The following is a 17,678-nucleotide window of genomic DNA, read 5'->3' on the forward strand; positions in this document are numbered from 1 at the left end:
AGAACTCCGGAAGGCGCGTGAGAGCACGTGCGACAGAGATTGATGGTCGGACTTTGGGGTTTGGTAGATCGGCGAGCTACGAGGCCGTCGTGGTGGCGCGTGTTGCCGGAGGAGGATCTGCTCTTGAGGAATCCGAGGCGGCGCGTGAGCTACAATAGAAGCGTGTGGTGGTGCGTGAGGCTGCCGTTGGTGGCCGTGTTTTTGGGTTTTTGTCGCGGGAGGTCGTGGAGCACGTCTGTGGTATTGGTTTCATCAGGCGAGGCATGGATTTGCACAAATCTGAAAAGTTAAGTCACGGTTCGTTTGGTTGGGGATTTTGACACAGCACAGAGCCAAGGCGGCTGCGTGATGCCGTGGAGTCTAGATCCCACAGGCAAGCATGTGTGACTTTAGATGATGATGTGCACATGATGATCTTCTTTGCTGTGTAGAGATGTTTGTTTGATGCCAAGAACGAAGTTTGGCTCTGATACCATGTTGAATATTAGCTCTGATATCATGTTAAATGGACAATATTATCAAACGCAATGTGTTATACCATGTTGTGTATGCTGGAGTAGATGCGGAAGAGGAAGCATAGAATAGGAACATCAAGAACATGAGGGTTACGTGGTTCAGCCTTGATGGCCTACATCAACAGAGGAATCCCTTAAGGGCTACATCTTTATTGTATAGGAGTGTAGTACAATAACCTATGTTACAATGAACCCTAACATGAGTATATATAGACGACTAAACCCTAGACTACTAGTACAAGCAGGAATGGGCTTAGACCTATTACATTGGGCTAATATGTCTAATATATATCTCTAACAGGCTTTGTGGGCTTTGACTGTCAATACCTTATAAATTTCCATTTCCGGAACAGAGGAGAGAGATCAAAAGGTAATCTAAAAAAACAAAGAAAATACGTATTCAAATTTCAAAATTGCAGTCAGGAAATACAATGATGAGCATCAGGAAAGACTGCAAGCAAAAGCAAGGTGGCAGCTGCACTTGTACACACATTAATCCCAGGAAGTTTCAAATTGTTAGCCACAGCTTGAGCAAAGTGCCTGAACCCATCATAAACAACACCGGCAACCCGATCATGTGGATCCTCTACTTTCATCATTTCCTCCATGTATTGCTGAAATGGAGCTTCGCGATTACTATAAAGAGCTAATAACGCAGGCATGAAATTGGAAGGCGAGAAATTGATTTTAGACAAGCCATCTGGTATTGAAACAAAGTGAAATTCAGGATGGTTTTCATGGTTGGGAGAGTTGAATTGAGGGTGTGCTATGGTGATTGAAAAGCCCTTGGAGTATAGGATTGTGGCAAGTTGAAGCATGGGATTTAGCAGCTGAGAAGATCTTTCCACCTCTTTTGTGTATCAATTTCTGGAATTTTGATTTGTAATTTCAAGTAGATAATTCCATGTAGTACATTCAAAATCTTTTTCTTTCATTTCTCATCACAGTGTTCTTTGATAGGATTATTCAATGCAACCTCCAGCTCAAGAGCTAGGAGCTAGAGATTTGCATAAATGTTCCATTATGTTCATTGTTTTAAACCAAGAATTTTCATTAGATGTTTGTATGAGTTGGATTGTTGAATTCAGGTAAGATACATTAAAATTGTATAGTGCATTAATTGCAGGCCAACCAAAAAGGCACCTGTTGACTACGGGTTGGGAGTGTCTTTGTTAGCACAAAGAGGCTCTTCGCTGGAGATTCTGTTCTTTTTATAAGGTATGAAATAGATATTTGATCAAATGAAAAATTTCAGCTAGATTATTTTCCTTTCTTGTAGCTAATCTGAAATAATCTGATTCGGTGTAGAGATGAAAAATCCCAGCTTCTCTTGGGTATAAGGCGTGCTAATAGACAGCAGCCAGCTCTCTCTTCATCAGTCATATCTAGTGATAGCATGCATATTGGAATTCTTGCAGCTGCAGCTCATGCTGCTGCAAATAACAGTCCATTTACTATATTTTACAATCCAAGGTACAGCTGTAAGATGTTCAAGTTGTCATTACTATTATGTGATGAAGACAATCCGATAAGTTTCTGTGACAGGCTCCGACAAAACACATTTAATTATAATAGGGCTAGCCCGTCTGAGTTTGTGATTCCCTTAGCCAAGTATAACAAAGCAATGTATACTCAAGTTTCTCTTGGCATGCGATTTAGAATGATGTTTGAGACTGAGGAGTCAGGAGTACGGAGATACATGGGTACAATTACTGGTATCAGTGATTTAGATACTGTGCGATGGAAAAATTCTCAGTGGCGTAACCTTCAGGTATTCTTTGGCCTTGTGCACTGGGTATGGCCTTTTTTGTTTTGCTATGTGCATATAAGTGGATGATGATTTGGATTTGGTAAAATCCATGGCATTGGTTAACAAGTAGTTAGTATGTCAGTATGTTGTGACTTATAGGGTCTTTTGTGCATTAATTTTGCTCTTAGAAATAAGCTTCATGGTTGCAGTATGCAAGTGGTTAGCATAGATAAGAAATGTATAGCATTCTGAAAATTTCTAGAATATAAGGGATTGAGAACATGGCAATTTCTCTACCTGGCCTAATTCTCTAAATATATGCTATTGTTGGGTGGTTAATTTGTTTTTAGTCATGCTATTTAATTTTAGACCCCTCAAGGGTAAGGCATTTCTGTTGTACATGCCTGTTTTATTCTTTAAGGGCTCATCTAGGGGTGTATCCATCCATGCTATTGAAATAGCTCTTAGTTCATATGTGTTGAATTCAAAATTTCTGATGTTGTTATCTTCTGTATTAGCTTACATAGCTGATCAACATTTGCATTTTTGATAGGTCGGATGGGATGAATCAACAGCTGGTGAACGGCCAAGCCGAGTGTCAATCTGGGAAATTGAACCTGTTGTAACTCCTTTCTACATATGTCCCCCTCCATTTTTCAGACCCAAGTTTCCAAGGCAACCAGGGATGCCAGGTAACCATATTTACCATTTAGCTAGATTCTCTATTATGTTCTGAAAGAGCAGCCTCCCTCTCTCTTCCTCTAAATGTGCCATTATGGTGCGTGTGGAAAAATAGGTTTGCCTTTGAAAGAAGTATGGTTTTCAATTTTTCATGCCTAATACATAAATTGTGTCAACAAACAAGTTTTTGTAAAGAAATGGTTTAAAGAAACTTGGATCATTATGGATCTAACATAATGAAAAGGATGAGTTTTGCCTTGGATATGAGAACTTTTTAAGAACTAATTTGTGTTGCTTATCCATCATTTTGTTGAATCAATCTTTTGTGAATTAGTAACCTAATTTTTTAGGTGGTGAATTTGGCACTTAAACTTAATTATAGTAATAGTATGAAATACTCTCTCTATCTCAGTATCTCCTCATGCTGTTTTTCGCATGCGACTTAATAAAAAATGGTATGTGTTGTGTGGGTGGTGGTGTGGGGGGGGGAGGGTTCTGTGAACTCAAGACTAGCATCTGGTAAAATCTGTTTGCAAAACCTCCCCTGCCATGTATGATATGTTCCTGAATTGTGATCTTTGGAAGTATTTTTACAGATGATGAGTCTGACATAGAGAATGCTTTCAAGAGAGCCATGCCCTGGCTTGGAGATGAGTTTGGTGTGAAGGATGCCCCTAGCTCAATCTTTCCTGGTTTGAGTTTAGTACAGTGGATGAGCATGCAGCAAAATAATCAGTTTTCAGCTGCTCAATCTGGACTTTTCCCATCAATGGTTTCTTCAAATGGCTTGCATAATAACCTTAATGCTGATGATCCATCTAAATTATTGAGTTTTCAAGCCCCTGCAATGTCTGCGTCAAATCTCCAGTTTAACAAAGCAAATCCACAAAACCTGGTTAGCCAATTGCAACAGCCACCTGTTGCATGGCCCCAACAGCAGCATCCGCAGCAATTATTGCAGAATCCTAACAGCCAACAGCGGCAGATGCAACATCAAGAACTACATCAGCTGTCCCAGCAGCAGCAGCAGCAGCAAGTACAGCAACAGCAGCCACAACAGCAACAATGACAACTGCAGCAACAACAACAGCAGCAGATATGTCATCCAGCTCTTGTAAATAACGGAGTAGTTGCCCCTAAACAGATCCCAAATCAAAGCTTGCAGCAACCAGTTGCATACTCTCAGCTTCAACAACAGCAAATACTAACAAGCAATACCCAATCACAGCAGAGTATCAACTCTAATAGTAAAAGTTCATTGCACATGACATCCCTACCACTAGACTCACAGTTTCAACAACAAATTGAACTGCAAGCAAACCTCTTACAAAGGCACCAGCAGCATGCACAGTTACAACAGTCCCCAATACAGTTGTTGCAACACAGCGAGCACAGCAGCAGCCACAAATGCAACAGTTGTCACAACAAGGCCTTTCAGAGCAGCAGCTTCAATTTCAGCTGCTACAGAAAATGCAACAGCAACAGCAGCAGCAGCAGCAGCATCAGCAATTGCTTTCCCCAGCAAGCCCAATTTTGCAGCCTCAGCTGCTACAGCAACAGCAGCCCAATCAGCAAAGCCAGCAAGTACAACAGATTCCTTTGTCTCAACATCAGCAACAACAACATCAACAGCTAAGCAGCACTAGCTTCTCAACAGAAAAGCTTCTCAATGGTAATAGCTTCTCAACTTCTCCACTGATGCAATCACAACAGATTCCTGTGAACCAGCCCCAAAGCCAGCACAAGCCACTTACAGCAATCAGAGCTCATTCTGGTCTTACAGAAGGAGATGCTCCTTCATGTTCAACCTCACTTTCCACTAATAATTGCCAGGTTTCCCCATCCAACCTTCTGAATAGAAACCAACAAGGATCAGCGATGTTGGTGGGGGATTCATTAATCGAGCCTCCGAGTAATCTGATTCAGGAGCTGCAGAGCAAGTCCGATATACGGATTAAACATGAGTTGCCCGGCTCAAAAGGACCAGACCAGATAAAATATAAAAGTACCATCACTGATCAGTTGGAAGCATCCTCTTCAGGGACATCATATTGTCTGGATGCTAGCATCCCGCAGAACTCCCCAATCCCAACCTTTGGTTCAGAGGGTGATGTTCAATCACATCCTCGGAACAATCTTCCTTTTGCAGCTAATATTGATGGGTTGGCACCTGACACTTTGTTGTCAAGGGGGTATGATTCTCAGAAAGATCTTCAGAACTTGCTTTCTAATTATGGTGGTACTCCAAGAGATATTGAGACAGAGTTATCCACTGCTGCAATCAGCTCTCAGTCATTTGGGGTGCCAAACATACCTTTCAAGCCTGGATGTTCAAGTGATGTTGCTATCAATGATGCTGGAGTTTTGAGCAACGGATTGTGGGCTAACCAGACTCAATGTATGCGAACATATACAAAGGTTTGTTGATCTACCTTCTCGTCTTAGAAATGCTTTGCATTGGTAGGTTGATTTTCCTCTAAATTTAACATGGGTTAGGTACATCAATGTATTTTGCAAGTCAGCAAAGCCTTACTACCAGAAGGAGATTGTTTTGAAACCCAACTGCCAACTGCACTGACCTTCAAAGTTGATCTGTACGTGCTTCATTATGTCACACTGTATGAGAGAACGTACAAATCTCCACTGTTTGAAAAAACTACCATGAAATAATGAAATCTTATGCTACAGTGGAGTTCTTATGCATGGCTAATTGACTACCTAAGCAAAAATTTTATTCCAACTCAACAATCCTTTTTCTCATGTATTTTTTTTTAATCTTCCTCTAGATGCATTGCATAATAAAATAGATTTGGTAATTTCTGCAACCTGAGTTTAAATGGAATTCTAGATTGAAGGTGGGGTTTTACTTTCATGTATAGTTAAAACATCTTATGCAATTGCACTTTATTGTCCATTTAATAAATATTATATTAAATATTTTGCACCGGAGTGAGTGATTTGGATTAGAACTTAAAATACATTGGATGTTTTCACTTTGTTTTTCTATGACATTCTCAAATGACTTACACTGCTCCATACTCTTGAAGGTTCAAAAGCGTGGCTCTGTGGGAAGATGCATTGATGTTACCCGTTACAAAGGGTATGATGAGCTCAGGCATGATCTTGCCTGCATGTTTGGAATTGAAGGGCAGCTAGAAGATCCTCAACGGACTGACTGGAAACCTGTTTATGTGGATCATGAGAATGATATTCTTCTTGTTGGGGATGACCCATGGGAGTATGTCCAGACCTCCAAGTTTACTTTATTTACAGTATTTTGATCATTCCGTTTATTGTTTCTTAATTATCATTCTCTAACTGCTCTCAGGGAATTTCTAAGCTGTGTTCAGAGCATAAAGATATTGTCGTCTGCTGAAGTACAGCAGATGAGCTTGGATGGAGATCTGGGTCATGTTCCTGTGCCCAACCAAGCTTGTAGTGGGACTGACAGTGGTAATGCATGGAGACCATATGAGGATAATTCTGCTGCATCATTTAATCAATAAAGTTCCATAATTGGGGATGAACTGGTTTTCAGGCGCAGGTTTGGATTCTTTAATCCTTTCGAGAATCTAGTTGGCTTCTTCCTGCTGTAATGGAAGATGTCAAAGGAGCCTCCATCACCTCCCTCTTTCCTAATAGAAGTAGTTGTTTGGTAGAAGGGGATATATTGTGAATCATGACAGCAGAGAAATGAAAATGTTATTGATCCTCCTCCCATAAACAAAACACCAAATTCTACTGGGGGAATTTGTTTTAGACGAAGTGGTACTGGGTGACCTAGAACTCAATGTAGCAACATTTATTCAACTTTTGATCATTGCAGCCACTTTTGTAGCTGTTGTTGCCCGTTAGCCCAAATGGGCACTTTTTTTTAGCAAGATGCATTAGGAAAAAGGAGATGGTGTATGATATAGTCCTCAACCTATTAATTTGACATTCAATTTCATGGCTATTTGTATATGCTAAGATAGAGACAAATATGCAACAGAATGTGAAATAATAGTTGTTGTATGAGTACGACTCTCAAGCAGATATGAAATGATGCACCTTTTGGTGCCATTTCTAAGTTTTGTAACAGTGCATGCTCTCTTTCTAAACTGATGATTGTTACAAGCAGTTTCATCATCAAGGAAGAAAATCAAAATGCAATTATGGTTTTCTTTCAATAACAGAGTATTGCTCTCCGAGGTGTTTCATAGTGACAGTTTAAAGATATGGGAAGCAGAAAAATTGCTTTGGTGTTGGACAAAAGGGTCTGTATTTTTTGCCTGAAAGCAAGGAAACGAGGAAATCATCTTGATAATCTTCCCTACCATTCCATTTTCTTTCTTTATTCCTGACTAGCTGGAGAAATACAATTTAATTCAAGCAGAACTAAAGCAAGCAGATAAAGTTTATGCCACTAACTAAACGATAATCACTTCCTTTATGGTTTATAGTACAGAATAAAGGATATGCCAATACAATTAAAAAATTAAATATTAAAAAAAAAAGAGACAAAAATAGGCAAGTAGAAAAGAGTATTTTCTTGAATGGGACCATTTTCATCCTTTTGCAACCGGCAATCCTGCACCACATGACAAAACTAAAAAGTCAAAAAAGTAACAAAACCCCTCCTCTCCTTGCTTCAAGTATAACCATATAATAAGGGAAATGTTAACCAATAGTTTTTATATAAAGAATAATAAAATAAGAAATGTTATCAACAGCTTTTATATTTCTCATGAAAATGATGTAAAATTTTTCTTATTATGGTTTATAAACAACCTTAAGGATATCCGTTAACATGACACAATAATAAAAAGCAAAGTGATGGGAACAAGGGGGAAAAGGAATAGAATCTTGGACTTGTTAGCAGCTTAGGTGAACTTGAATTTACCTTTAAATTTATAGGTATTAAGGTGGCTAGTCTTGTCCTCCACCTCAAAGTTCCCAAAATAAACAATCATTTCGTTGTGTTTGACAAATCATTGAACTGATCATATCCAATTTTTTCTTTTTACCTAGATTAAAATCAAGTTTGGTTGGGAATGACTCATTTTTATGGAAATATATCTGGTCCAATTTTGAACAACTTCCCTTTGACAAAAAATTTTACCAAACTAAAAATAAATAAAACTGGTTATGAGTTATGACATGCCAAGCACCTACTTAGTTTTTAATTTTATTATGAGAAAAATTATTGTTGCAATTGGGCTGAAACTTCAAAGCCTTTAACTCTCTATAAACAGAAGTTACTTTGAAAAACCTTTTTTTTGGGGGGGAAGAAATACGGATATGTATAGAAACTATAAATAGTTAAAAGTCTATTACAAGATTTGCAATCTTAATCAAAGACTATAAAAATCCTCCACCACAGGCTGTGGGCTATAAAAAAATAAAACAAAAAAACAAAAACAAAAGAAAAAGAAAAACATAATCATAGTTTCTAATACTCGAGGCTAAGGGGGTGTTTGGCACATGTTTTCAAACAACAATTTTCAAATTTTAAATAACATTACACGTATTTTCAAACACTTTTTCACCCACATATATTTCCACACATGTTTTCAAACAATTTTTAGTTTTTAAGTGCATGTACCAAACACTCCCTAAGCCTTGCAAAGGCATTTGCAGTGATTAGCTTCAGTGAATGTGTGTGCCATCCGATTGTTGGGGAATATCTTCTTCCTCTATTGCTTTAAGAACCAAATTTGACAATGTGGGAAGAATTTTTTTTTTTCCTCTAATTCTCCATCTTGTTGGATTGGTAATATTTAATCTAAATAATGAAATGAATCCATTTATAATGAAGATTTTAATACAATACAGAATGCACCCATTCATTATCAAATGAACCTGGGATGTTTCAATGAATTAGCATTAATTGTTAACTATGCAGAGAACTGAAAATACTAGAATCTGACACAGTTGCTATTAGCATACTCTAAAAGACTAAAGTGCAATTATATTCAAAATCCATATGTCTTGAGGCACTTATGCATAAAACTTTGGAGGTACATACTAGAGCATTTAATTGACAAACTAAGAAAGAACAGCCATAACATCTGAAACCCTCAAAGTAATGTAATCGTAACCGTCTTTGCCCTTAAATTCATTCCCAGCATAATTGGAGTACATGACTATGCTCCCTGGGGCAAGGGATAATGGTTTCCTGTTGCCTTCTTCATCCAGAGGACCAGGCCCAACCGCAATCACCTGTCACATCCAATGCAGAATAAACATCAAACATTAATCTGCCCAAACGCAAAAACCCCATCTTACAATCCTAAAATTCAGCTAATGCTTGGGAGAGCACAAAGTTGAAGATGCTCTAGTCCTCACCGTCCCAATGGAAAGTTTCTCCTTGGTTGCCTCTGTGAGCAACAAACTCGGAGTATTCTTTTCCTCAGCCTCAGCAACTTGCACTTGAGTTCAAACGTACAAGGTATAATACCTAATGTTACTTCAGGTTCTCTGTGGCTCACATGATAAACCAAGAAAAGACATAAATAAGGCATAATGCAAGATCAAACATGATATATCATGCACAGCTACATAATTATTTTGCAGTAAACCAAAGGCAGTTCACTAACTACAACCCCAGGATGAGACCTTTACATTAACATTATTATTTATCCTTGGCTATACTCCACAATACACATTTCATGAAAATACATGCAAGCGTAATGAACTTTAAAAATATAACAAACCTTGATTAAAACTCTATCATTCAGGGGCTTAAGTTCCTTGGCATCATCCAATTCTAGAATACCAACTATATCATCATCCTTCAGAATAAGATGCTTTGAACCATTGAACTCTAGCTCAGTCCCAGTATACTTGGAATACACAATTTGGGTGCCAATCTGAACAAAGAAAAGCAATTATTGAAAGAAACAACCAACGGAGAATTGGAAGCCAGAAAGATGAGTAAGCAAAAGTTACCTTCACACTGATATCTACTTTGCTCTTCCCAACTGTCTAACCCTCTCCAGTTGCAACCACCTCACCTCCTTGAGGCTTAGTTTGAGCAGTTGTTGGGACCAAAATTCCACCATCTGTCTTTTCCTCAGCTGTTTTGATCTTGACCAACACTCTTCACCAAAAGGCTTAATGTTGGTGTACTACAGAAATGGGAACAAAATGCTACCTTGTTAGAAAAGACACACATAACATTAACTGTATCAGAATTTCAGTAAATGTAAATCCACAGCTATGGTGTATATATTGTCGTTTGACCATAGTACAAGTGTCTTCTAATTTTAAATTAGAACCAAGCCTAGGAAATAGACAACAGAATTGCTACATAAAAACAGAGAAGTATTGAACGCATAAGTTCCCATATATGACACGTATAACAGAGCATACTTAAAAACCCCAAAGTGACTTGGTTCTGAACTTTCTAACAAAAAAATGACCCACAAAGCAGTTTTCTTTTTTTCTCATAGGCCCCAAAATACTATTTCACTATTTCATTGGCAAACAACCTTACAATTAAAAAGTTTTACCCTTCTAAAATTGAGAGGTATACAGGCAAGGATAGATTCTTTATTTGAAACTAAACTGAGTTACAACAACAATAACAGTCGTCAATCATGTTTTCCAAACAAAAATCAACAAATTATTTGGTATTTCTGCTTATTTGGTATTTCTTGGGTGATGCCATATCCAGAAAAAGATATTCTCTTGAGCTAGTTGAGGCGATTTGGGAGAAGAGGTAATAAGCGCAGTTGATTAGTAGTCCTGCTATGTCTTATGTAGTGCATATGGCAGGAACGAAATACAAGGTGTTTTGAAGGCACATAAACTAGCATGATGAAATTAAAGTTTCAGTTTTTGAAAACCTTATATGATGTTCTTGATTGAGGAGTTCTTAGAGTTTGTGGACTCCTTGGGAGCTAGATAATCACTCTGTTTGTTTCCTGTTGTTCTTTTTCTTTCTTTTTTTGCTCTCTCATCATGTGCTTGATTTGAGTTTTTAATAAAGTTCATTTACTTATCAAAAAAAAACACAACAACAACAACAACAAAAAATCACAATGCATCAAGTTCTGACAAATGTGTGTTTGAATAATTTTTAAACGCTACCCTTGGGGTTTTAATTCCTAAAAAAGGCAAATAGATTGAAAGGGGGTATTAGGGGAGATTGTATCTGATTCGCCTAATGCATTTATTGAAGGTAGACAAATAAATGATTCTACTATAAAGGAGAGACAACCTGATATTTTTCTAATTGCAACAGATAGAGAAGATAGAGTGGAAAACTATATAAAGTTTGGAAATTGTCGTTTTAAATGGAATCCTATATTCATTTGAATGGTGCATGACTGGGTAATAGAATCTATGGCACGTTTATTAGAAGATATATATATATATATATATTATGATTTATGTATTTAAAAAAAAAAAAAAACAAGACTTCCAATTGAAGAGCTACTATAAAACATTGAGAGAATGAGGAACAACTTTTCCTTGGCAAAGCATCGGAAAGTTTGTGTACCGCCAACTCAAAAGTAGCTTTCTTCTTGTTTTGTATGGCAGTAGGGAGGATTTTGATAACAAATAACTTAAGCAAGGTTAATTACTATGGATTGGTAATTTCATGTGTAAAAACCATGAAGATAACGTGAATAATTTCTTCTTACAATGTGTGGTGGCTTAGGGTGGCATGAGAATTGCCTTTTACTTTTGATAAGTAGGGTGGCATGAGAATTGTGATCTATGATCTTCTGCTTGTTTGGTGTCTCCTAGATAACAGCTTATTCTGTGATGTAGTAACTCCTTAACCTGTGATGTAGGTGTTATCATGTTGGGAGAGATGTTTTGTTAAAAGCCGTAATTGGGGGATTTGAAAAGTTGTTCCTTTGTGTTCAATGTGTAATTTTGAAGAGAAAAGAATGCACTTTTATTGAGTAATAGTTATGCGTAATAAAGCTGAAACAGTTATTTTTTAAGACCTTATATGAATGAACTTTCGACTTCTCATGTCTTCTGTCCCATAGCTTTCACTAAATTCTTTGCTGTAAATTATTTTAAAAAAATTTTTACATTTTGTTCTAGCTTTCCTTATATTTGTTGGGTAGCACCACCTTGCTTTTTTAATGTTGCATCAACTTAAACCCTTCAATCACACATTTCAAACCAATACCATCATACAAACAATAGAGAAACCCATCCCAAAGTACCCACACCAGCCACATACCAATACATAATTCACAACAATCAAAATCCCCACATACTACAAATACAATACAACAAACGTCAATAACAAACACTGATAAATTGGAGAAACAAAAATGGGTGATGAGAATACTACCTTGGAAGAAACCAGAACCCTAAGTGCCCTCTGAGAGAGACTACTCCCTACTACTAAATGATCCTATGAAGGACCAACTTTCATTGTTGATAGTTGAAGCCCCTGAAACGAAGGCAAGTTCCACGTTGAAATTGAGGATGGTGTAAACTGAGCTGTAGCTATTTTTGGGTCTACTCTCAAATCCCACCAAAAAAAAAAAAAAAAAAAAAAACCAGAAATCAAATTAATAAGTCAAGACTTCTTTGAGCCCTCATTCTCTCTCTCTCAATTTTTCCTCCTAGCACTATGTCCCTACCCCTTCTTCTTGTTCTTCACCTCATGCCACTAGCTACCCCTTCATCCTACGCCGCTAAACCATTTTTGATACTTCGAAAATGAAATGATTAAGAAAATTACCAAATTATTAAGTTGACAAGCCTTGATTTAAACAAGGCTTCCTTCTCTCATAAGTGTGGGTGAAAGGTAAATTCATGAGATGAAAGCACATTCGATGTGTTTTTAATTTTCCAATCAAGTAAAAATATAACAATAAAAAATGTGCTAGACAAACTCTTAATTGTTAAGATCAAATCCTTCTATTTGTGCTACCCTTTAGTGCCTTAGTAGTTAATAGTAGCAGGTATTATTGTAATAAAATACTGTATTATCTTAATTTGGTATTTAGTGGTCATAACAAAACCATTAGAGGTTTGAAAGCTATATAAAAAGACACAAGATTAGTGATAAGATACATACCCATCCTCATAATGCCATCCAGACAAACTAGCTGCTTCCTCTAGAGCTGCCCTCCACCTCAGCACTTTCTCTATGTTATTCTCGAATTTTTTCTCTTGCATAGTTAGTGCTATTCCAAAATTACCTTCTTGCTTGCGTACTTCAGATGGATCCACTTTGTAAAAAACTGGTAAAACTTTTTGTCCATTTTTCTTACATTCAAGAATCTCTGTAAGTTCTTCTAGGCACCAAGTGGAAAATGCATAATTTTGAGAGAATATGATAATTAAAATCATTGACGATTTAATGGCTTTGATAAGTTCCGTTGAAATTTGTTCACCTCTTTGGAGATCATTATCGATGAAAGTCTTGAAACCTTTGTCATGCAAAGCCTCATATAAATAGCTCGTAAAATTATAGCGTGTATCTTCACCTCTGAAACTCAAGAAGACATCATAGTCCCACTTGTGAGTGAAAGAAGAAAAGGAGTCTCCTTCATCAATCGGGAAAGCCATCAAGATCTATGTGAAAAAGATTGGAAAGATCAAAGATGTGATAAAATGAGAAGTACAAGAGATGAGTAAACCACTCCAAAAAAAAAAAAGTTTTCTTTTGAAAAAGAGCAATTTGAATGGAACGCTCAGGTTAATTGAACAATTAAGAAGGAAAATAGGAATAAACTCCTTGAAAAAGAGCTTTTAAAGCATAGAAATTCCTACGCATCTTCAGTTTTCTTAAGAAGTTAAGTAGAAATTGCAAATCAATGATCTTTTGTTTAGACTTACCCTCTTTATTCCATAAGAAAAGAAAAAAAAAAAGTTGAATAAGATGCCAAATATAAAACGAAAAAGCTCTGGAAAATAAGAAAAAGTAAGAAGCCTCTCTTCCTCGAAATTTCCATGGTGCAACTTTCCAAGCAACTTCAGCTTTCCTTCCTCGTAGATCACGCCAAGGTGCAGTCAATATGCCTACAAAAAAAGCAAAAGCACTAACTAGAAATCCCTCTCCCTCGAAGCACTAACCAACGGTCTCACGCGGCTTTAATTTTCCTTCCGACAAGTTAAAGTCGATTTGTCCATCACATTACATCACACAATTATTAATTAATTTTTTAGCTTAGAGCCTATACATATGTGAAAAATTTGTTCCATGCACGTTTAAAATCAACTTCTACTATTTTATATACTTATTTTTACAAAATATTTACATTATATATATTTATTTAAATAAAATATTTATCTTACTTCTTTGAGCCCTCATTCTCTCTCTCTCAATTTTTCCTCCTAGCACTATGTCCCTACCCCTTCTTCTTGTTCTTCACCTCATGCCACTAGCTACCCCTTCATCCTACGCCGCTAAACCATTTTTGATACTTCAAAAATGAAATGATTAAGAAAATTACCAAATTATTAAGTTGACAAGCCTTGATTTAAACAACACTTCCTTCTCTCATAAGTGTGGGTGAAAGGTAAATTTATGAGATGAAAGCACATTCGATGTGCTAGACAAACTCTTAATTGTTAAGATCAAATCCTTCTATTTGTGCTAGCCTTTAGTGCCTTTGTAGTTAATAGTAGCAGGTATTATTGTAATAAAATACTGTATTATCTTAATTTGGTATTTAGTGTTCATAACAAAACCATTAGAGGTTTGAAAGCTATATAAAAAGACACAAGATTAGTGATAAGATACATACCCATCCTCATAATGCCATCCAGACAAACTAGCTGCTTCCTCTAGAGCTGCCCTCCACCTCAGCACTTTCTCTATGTTATTCTCGAATTTTTCCTCTTGCATAGTTAGTGCTATTCCAAAATTACCTTCTTGCTTGCGTACTTCAGATGGATCCACTTTGTAAAAAACTGGTAAAACTTTTTGTCCATTTTTCTTACACTCAAGAATCTCTGTAAGTTCTTCTAGGCACCAAGTGGAAAATGCATAATTTTGAGAGAATATGATAATTAAAATCATTGACGATTTAATGGCTTTGATAAGTTCCGCTGAAATTTGTTCACCTCTTTGGAGATCATTATCGATGAAAGTCTTGAAACCTTTGTCATGCAAAGCCTCATATAAATAGTTCGTAAAACTATAGCGTGTATCTTCACCTCTGAAACTCAAGAAGACATCATAGTCCCACTTGTGAGTGGAAGAAGACAAGGAGTCTCCTTCATCGATCGGGAAAGCCATCAAGATCTATGTGGAAAAGATTGGAAAGATCAAAGATGTGATAAAATGAGAAGTACAAGAGATGAGTAAACCACTCAAAAAACAAAAGTTTTCTTTTGAAAAAGAGCAATTTGAATAGAACGCTCAGGTTGATTAAACCATTAAGAAGGGAAATAGGAATAAACTCCTTGGAAAAGAGCTTTTAAAGCAGAGAAATTCCTACGCATCTATAGTTTTCTTAAGAAGTTTAGTAGAAATTGCAAATCAATGATCTTTTGTTTAGACTTACCCTCTTTATTCCATTAAAAAAAAAAAAAAAAAAGTTGAATAAGATGCCAAATATAAAACGAAAAAGCTCTGGAAAATAAGAAAAAGTAAGAAGCCTCTCTTCCTCGAAATTTCCATGGTGCAACTTTCCAAGCAGCTTCAGCCTTCCTTCCTCGAAGATCACGCCAAGGTGCAGTCAATATGCCTACAAAAAAAAGCAAAAGCACTAACTAGAAATCCCTCTTCCTCGAAGCACTAACCAACGGTCTCACGCGGCTTTAATTTTCCTTCCGACAAGTTAAAGTCGATTTGTCCATCACATGACATCGGGCAGAGGGTCCATCACATCACATTCCATCACACAATTATTAATTAATTTTTTAGCTTAGAGCCTATACATATGTGAGAAATTTGTTCCATGCACGTTTAAAGTCAACTTTTACTATTTTATATACTTATTTTTATAAAATATTTACATTATACATATATTTTTTAATAAAATATTTTTTTTTACACGTTAAACAATGTAAAATATTCAAATAAAATATTATACATATTTTTTTACACAGTTGAGTCAGGGCAGAGAGAGGAAAGAAAAAAAAAATTTATTTACACAATAAACCGTAACCATACATAGACCTGGTTTGGATTGCACGTTTAGTTGCGACACGTTTTCAGTTTCACGTTTTTTCATTTTTTTTTTTTTGCCGGCTTTTTTGATTTTGAGGGACAAAATTTACTGTGCGTGTACTGTTTATGCACTGTTCACATACTATTCACGTAATATTTAATATTAAAAGTGGGTCCCACAATACTATTCACACATTTAAAAATTATTTTGCTACAATGTTTTCAGCAACAATCAGTTTTTATCAACTTTCAGCAATAATAAGTGCTATCCAAACGGACCCATATATACATAATTACTATTTATATACATATATTTTCACATTTTTACAAAAACTAATATAAGTGTTTTTTGAGTTAAAACATGTAAAATTAGTACTTTTTTCTATTTTAAAAAGTTATAAATGAACTAATGCGATTACTCTTAATGTTTACAAACACATGAAAAATAGAGTATCAATTGTGAAGAACTCTAATTTTTTTTTCCTTTTTATATAAAATATTTTTGTTATTTTAATATATTAAGAAAATAAAGAACATAAAATATAATAGCTAAATTTGAATATGAAAAGAGTACCTTTGACCAAAGAGTATCTTTGTTAATTGTTTTTACACTAAAATTTAACAGGAAAAAAGTACCAAATAATGATGCTAGGTAATTGGTGAAATTCATATTTTTATGACCAATTCAATTTATTTTGTGTACTCTAATTTACTTAAATAATAATTTTTTTATCCTCAAATAAAAGATTTATGTTCAAATTTCGCCTACACTCAAAATCATTGATTCAAAAAGAAAAAGAAAGCAGTTGAATATGCAAAATATAAAACGAAAAAGCTCTAGAATTCATCCAAAAATAAATCCCCCTTCCTCGAAATTTCCATGGTGCAATCTTTCCAAGTGGCTTCAGCTTTCCTTCCGACTAGTTAAAGTTGATTTGTCCATCGCATAAACTTGAAGATCACGCCAAGGTGCAGTCAATATGCCTACAAAAAACAAAAGCAAAAGCAACTAGAAATCCCTCTTCCTGGAAGCACTAACCAACGGTCCCACGCGGCTTCAATTTTCCTTCCAACAAGTTAAAGTCGATTTGTCCATCACATAACATCGAGCAGAGGGTCCATCACNTCTGTCTGTTATAAATTTTCATTAAGAAAGCATGTCCTAGTCTTTTTTTATTGAGTCTTGTGAACTGTTTTACGAAATCTATAAATTTTTTTAATAAAATTTATTAAAAATGAGTATCACAACATTATTTATATATTAAAAATTATATTTTTTATATTTTATTTAGTAATAAAACGGTATTCAAACAGACCTAAGAATGAGTATATAAATTAATAGTTAAATATTCAAAATTAAAATAAAAATAAAAAAAAAAAAAAAGAAAGAGAAGAAAAGATAATTTTGGGTATGAAAAAAGTACTTTGAACAAAGAGTATCTTTGTTTCATTATTTTTACTCTTTTTCATTATTTTACACTAAAATTTAGCTGAAAAAAGTACCAAAAATGATGCTAGGTAATCGGTGAACTTCATATTTTTATGATCAATTCAATTTAATTTGTGGCTCTAATTAACTTAAATGATAATTTTTTATTCTCAAATAAAGGATCTATGTTCAAATTCCGCCTACATTCAAAATCCTTGATCC

General features: G+C 35.7%; 5 protein-coding genes across 8 annotated transcripts in view; 1 reads left to right on the forward strand and 4 right to left on the reverse strand.

The window, feature by feature from the left end:
* Positions 1 to 1,607: 1,607 nt before the first annotated feature.
* LOC112007105 (auxin response factor 19) lies at positions 1,608 to 7,025 on the forward strand. The gene is given in 8 exon segments (XM_065776265.1): positions 1,608 to 1,733; positions 1,824 to 1,988; positions 2,091 to 2,286; positions 2,819 to 2,957; positions 3,543 to 4,330; positions 4,333 to 5,364; positions 5,994 to 6,184; positions 6,275 to 7,025. Coding segments are annotated over 7 exon segments (2,601 nt in total). The 5' UTR covers positions 1,608 to 1,733; positions 1,824 to 1,911; the 3' UTR covers positions 6,453 to 7,025.
* A 1,679-nt stretch (positions 7,026 to 8,704) lies between these two features.
* Positions 8,705 to 17,678, reverse strand: part of LOC136061038 (TMV resistance protein N-like) — a 28,828-nt gene continuing 19,854 nt past the window's right edge. For 2 of the 4 annotated variants that reach the window (XR_010630057.1, XR_010630055.1), the window contains 5 exons: positions 12,248 to 12,417; positions 9,877 to 10,055; positions 9,642 to 9,797; positions 9,274 to 9,405; positions 8,705 to 9,147 (listed from right to left, as the gene is read on the reverse strand). The gene's annotated coding sequence lies outside the window, so the exon portion shown is untranslated. The remainder of the gene's footprint in view (positions 9,148 to 9,273; positions 9,406 to 9,641; positions 9,798 to 9,876; positions 10,056 to 12,247; positions 12,418 to 17,678) is intronic. The other 2 variants (XR_010630056.1, XR_010630058.1) reach the window with 2 other exon arrangements.
* Positions 8,974 to 9,989, reverse strand: LOC136068716 (20 kDa chaperonin, chloroplastic-like). Its single transcript, XM_065776238.1, has 3 exons — positions 9,918 to 9,989; positions 9,642 to 9,797; positions 8,974 to 9,147 (listed from the first exon to the last, which is right to left on the reverse strand). The coding sequence occupies exons 1-3, from the start codon at positions 9,987 to 9,989 to the stop codon at positions 8,974 to 8,976; spliced, it is 402 nt and encodes a 133-aa protein (XP_065632310.1).
* LOC111996062 (disease resistance protein RPV1-like) lies at positions 12,485 to 14,005 on the reverse strand. Its single transcript, XM_024027991.2, has 2 exons — positions 13,747 to 14,005; positions 12,485 to 13,482 (listed from the first exon to the last, which is right to left on the reverse strand). The coding sequence occupies exon 2, from the start codon at positions 13,474 to 13,476 to the stop codon at positions 12,964 to 12,966; it is 513 nt and encodes a 170-aa protein (XP_023883759.2). The 5' UTR covers positions 13,477 to 13,482; positions 13,747 to 14,005; the 3' UTR covers positions 12,485 to 12,963.
* Positions 14,202 to 15,728, reverse strand: LOC111996087 (disease resistance protein RPV1). Its single transcript, XM_065776252.1, has one exon. It carries the CDS (start codon positions 15,149 to 15,151, stop codon positions 14,639 to 14,641), a length of 513 nt encoding a protein of 170 aa, XP_065632324.1. The 5' UTR covers positions 15,152 to 15,728; the 3' UTR covers positions 14,202 to 14,638.

The sequence above is a fragment of the Quercus suber genome, unplaced genomic scaffold (assembly GCF_002906115.3).
Source record: "Quercus suber isolate HL8 unplaced genomic scaffold, Cork oak 2.0 scaffold_131, whole genome shotgun sequence".
In the NCBI taxonomy this organism is placed as follows: Eukaryota; Viridiplantae; Streptophyta; class Magnoliopsida; order Fagales; family Fagaceae; genus Quercus; species Quercus suber.

What these genes read in the sequence shown, in the direction of transcription:
- LOC111996062 (XM_024027991.2), bottom strand. Translation starts at nt 13,476, where the DNA reads ATGGCTTTCCCGATTGATGAAGGAGACTCCTTTTCTTCTTTCACTCAC.
- LOC136068716 (XM_065776238.1), bottom strand. Translation starts at nt 9,989, where the DNA reads ATGGTGGAATTTTGGTCCCAACAACTGCTCAAACTAAGCCTCAAGGAG. An exon ending in GGTGGTTGCAACTGGAGAGG is followed by an intron (nt 9,798 to 9,917) that starts GTTAGACAGTTG and finishes TTCTTTGTTCAG; the next exon opens with ATTGGCACCCAAATTGTGTA. An exon ending in ATGATAGAGTTTTAATCAAG is followed by an intron (nt 9,148 to 9,641) that starts GTTTGTTATATT and finishes TGGATGTGACAG; the next exon opens with GTGATTGCGGTTGGGCCTGG.
- LOC111996087 (XM_065776252.1), bottom strand. Translation starts at nt 15,151, where the DNA reads ATGGCTTTCCCGATCGATGAAGGAGACTCCTTGTCTTCTTCCACTCAC.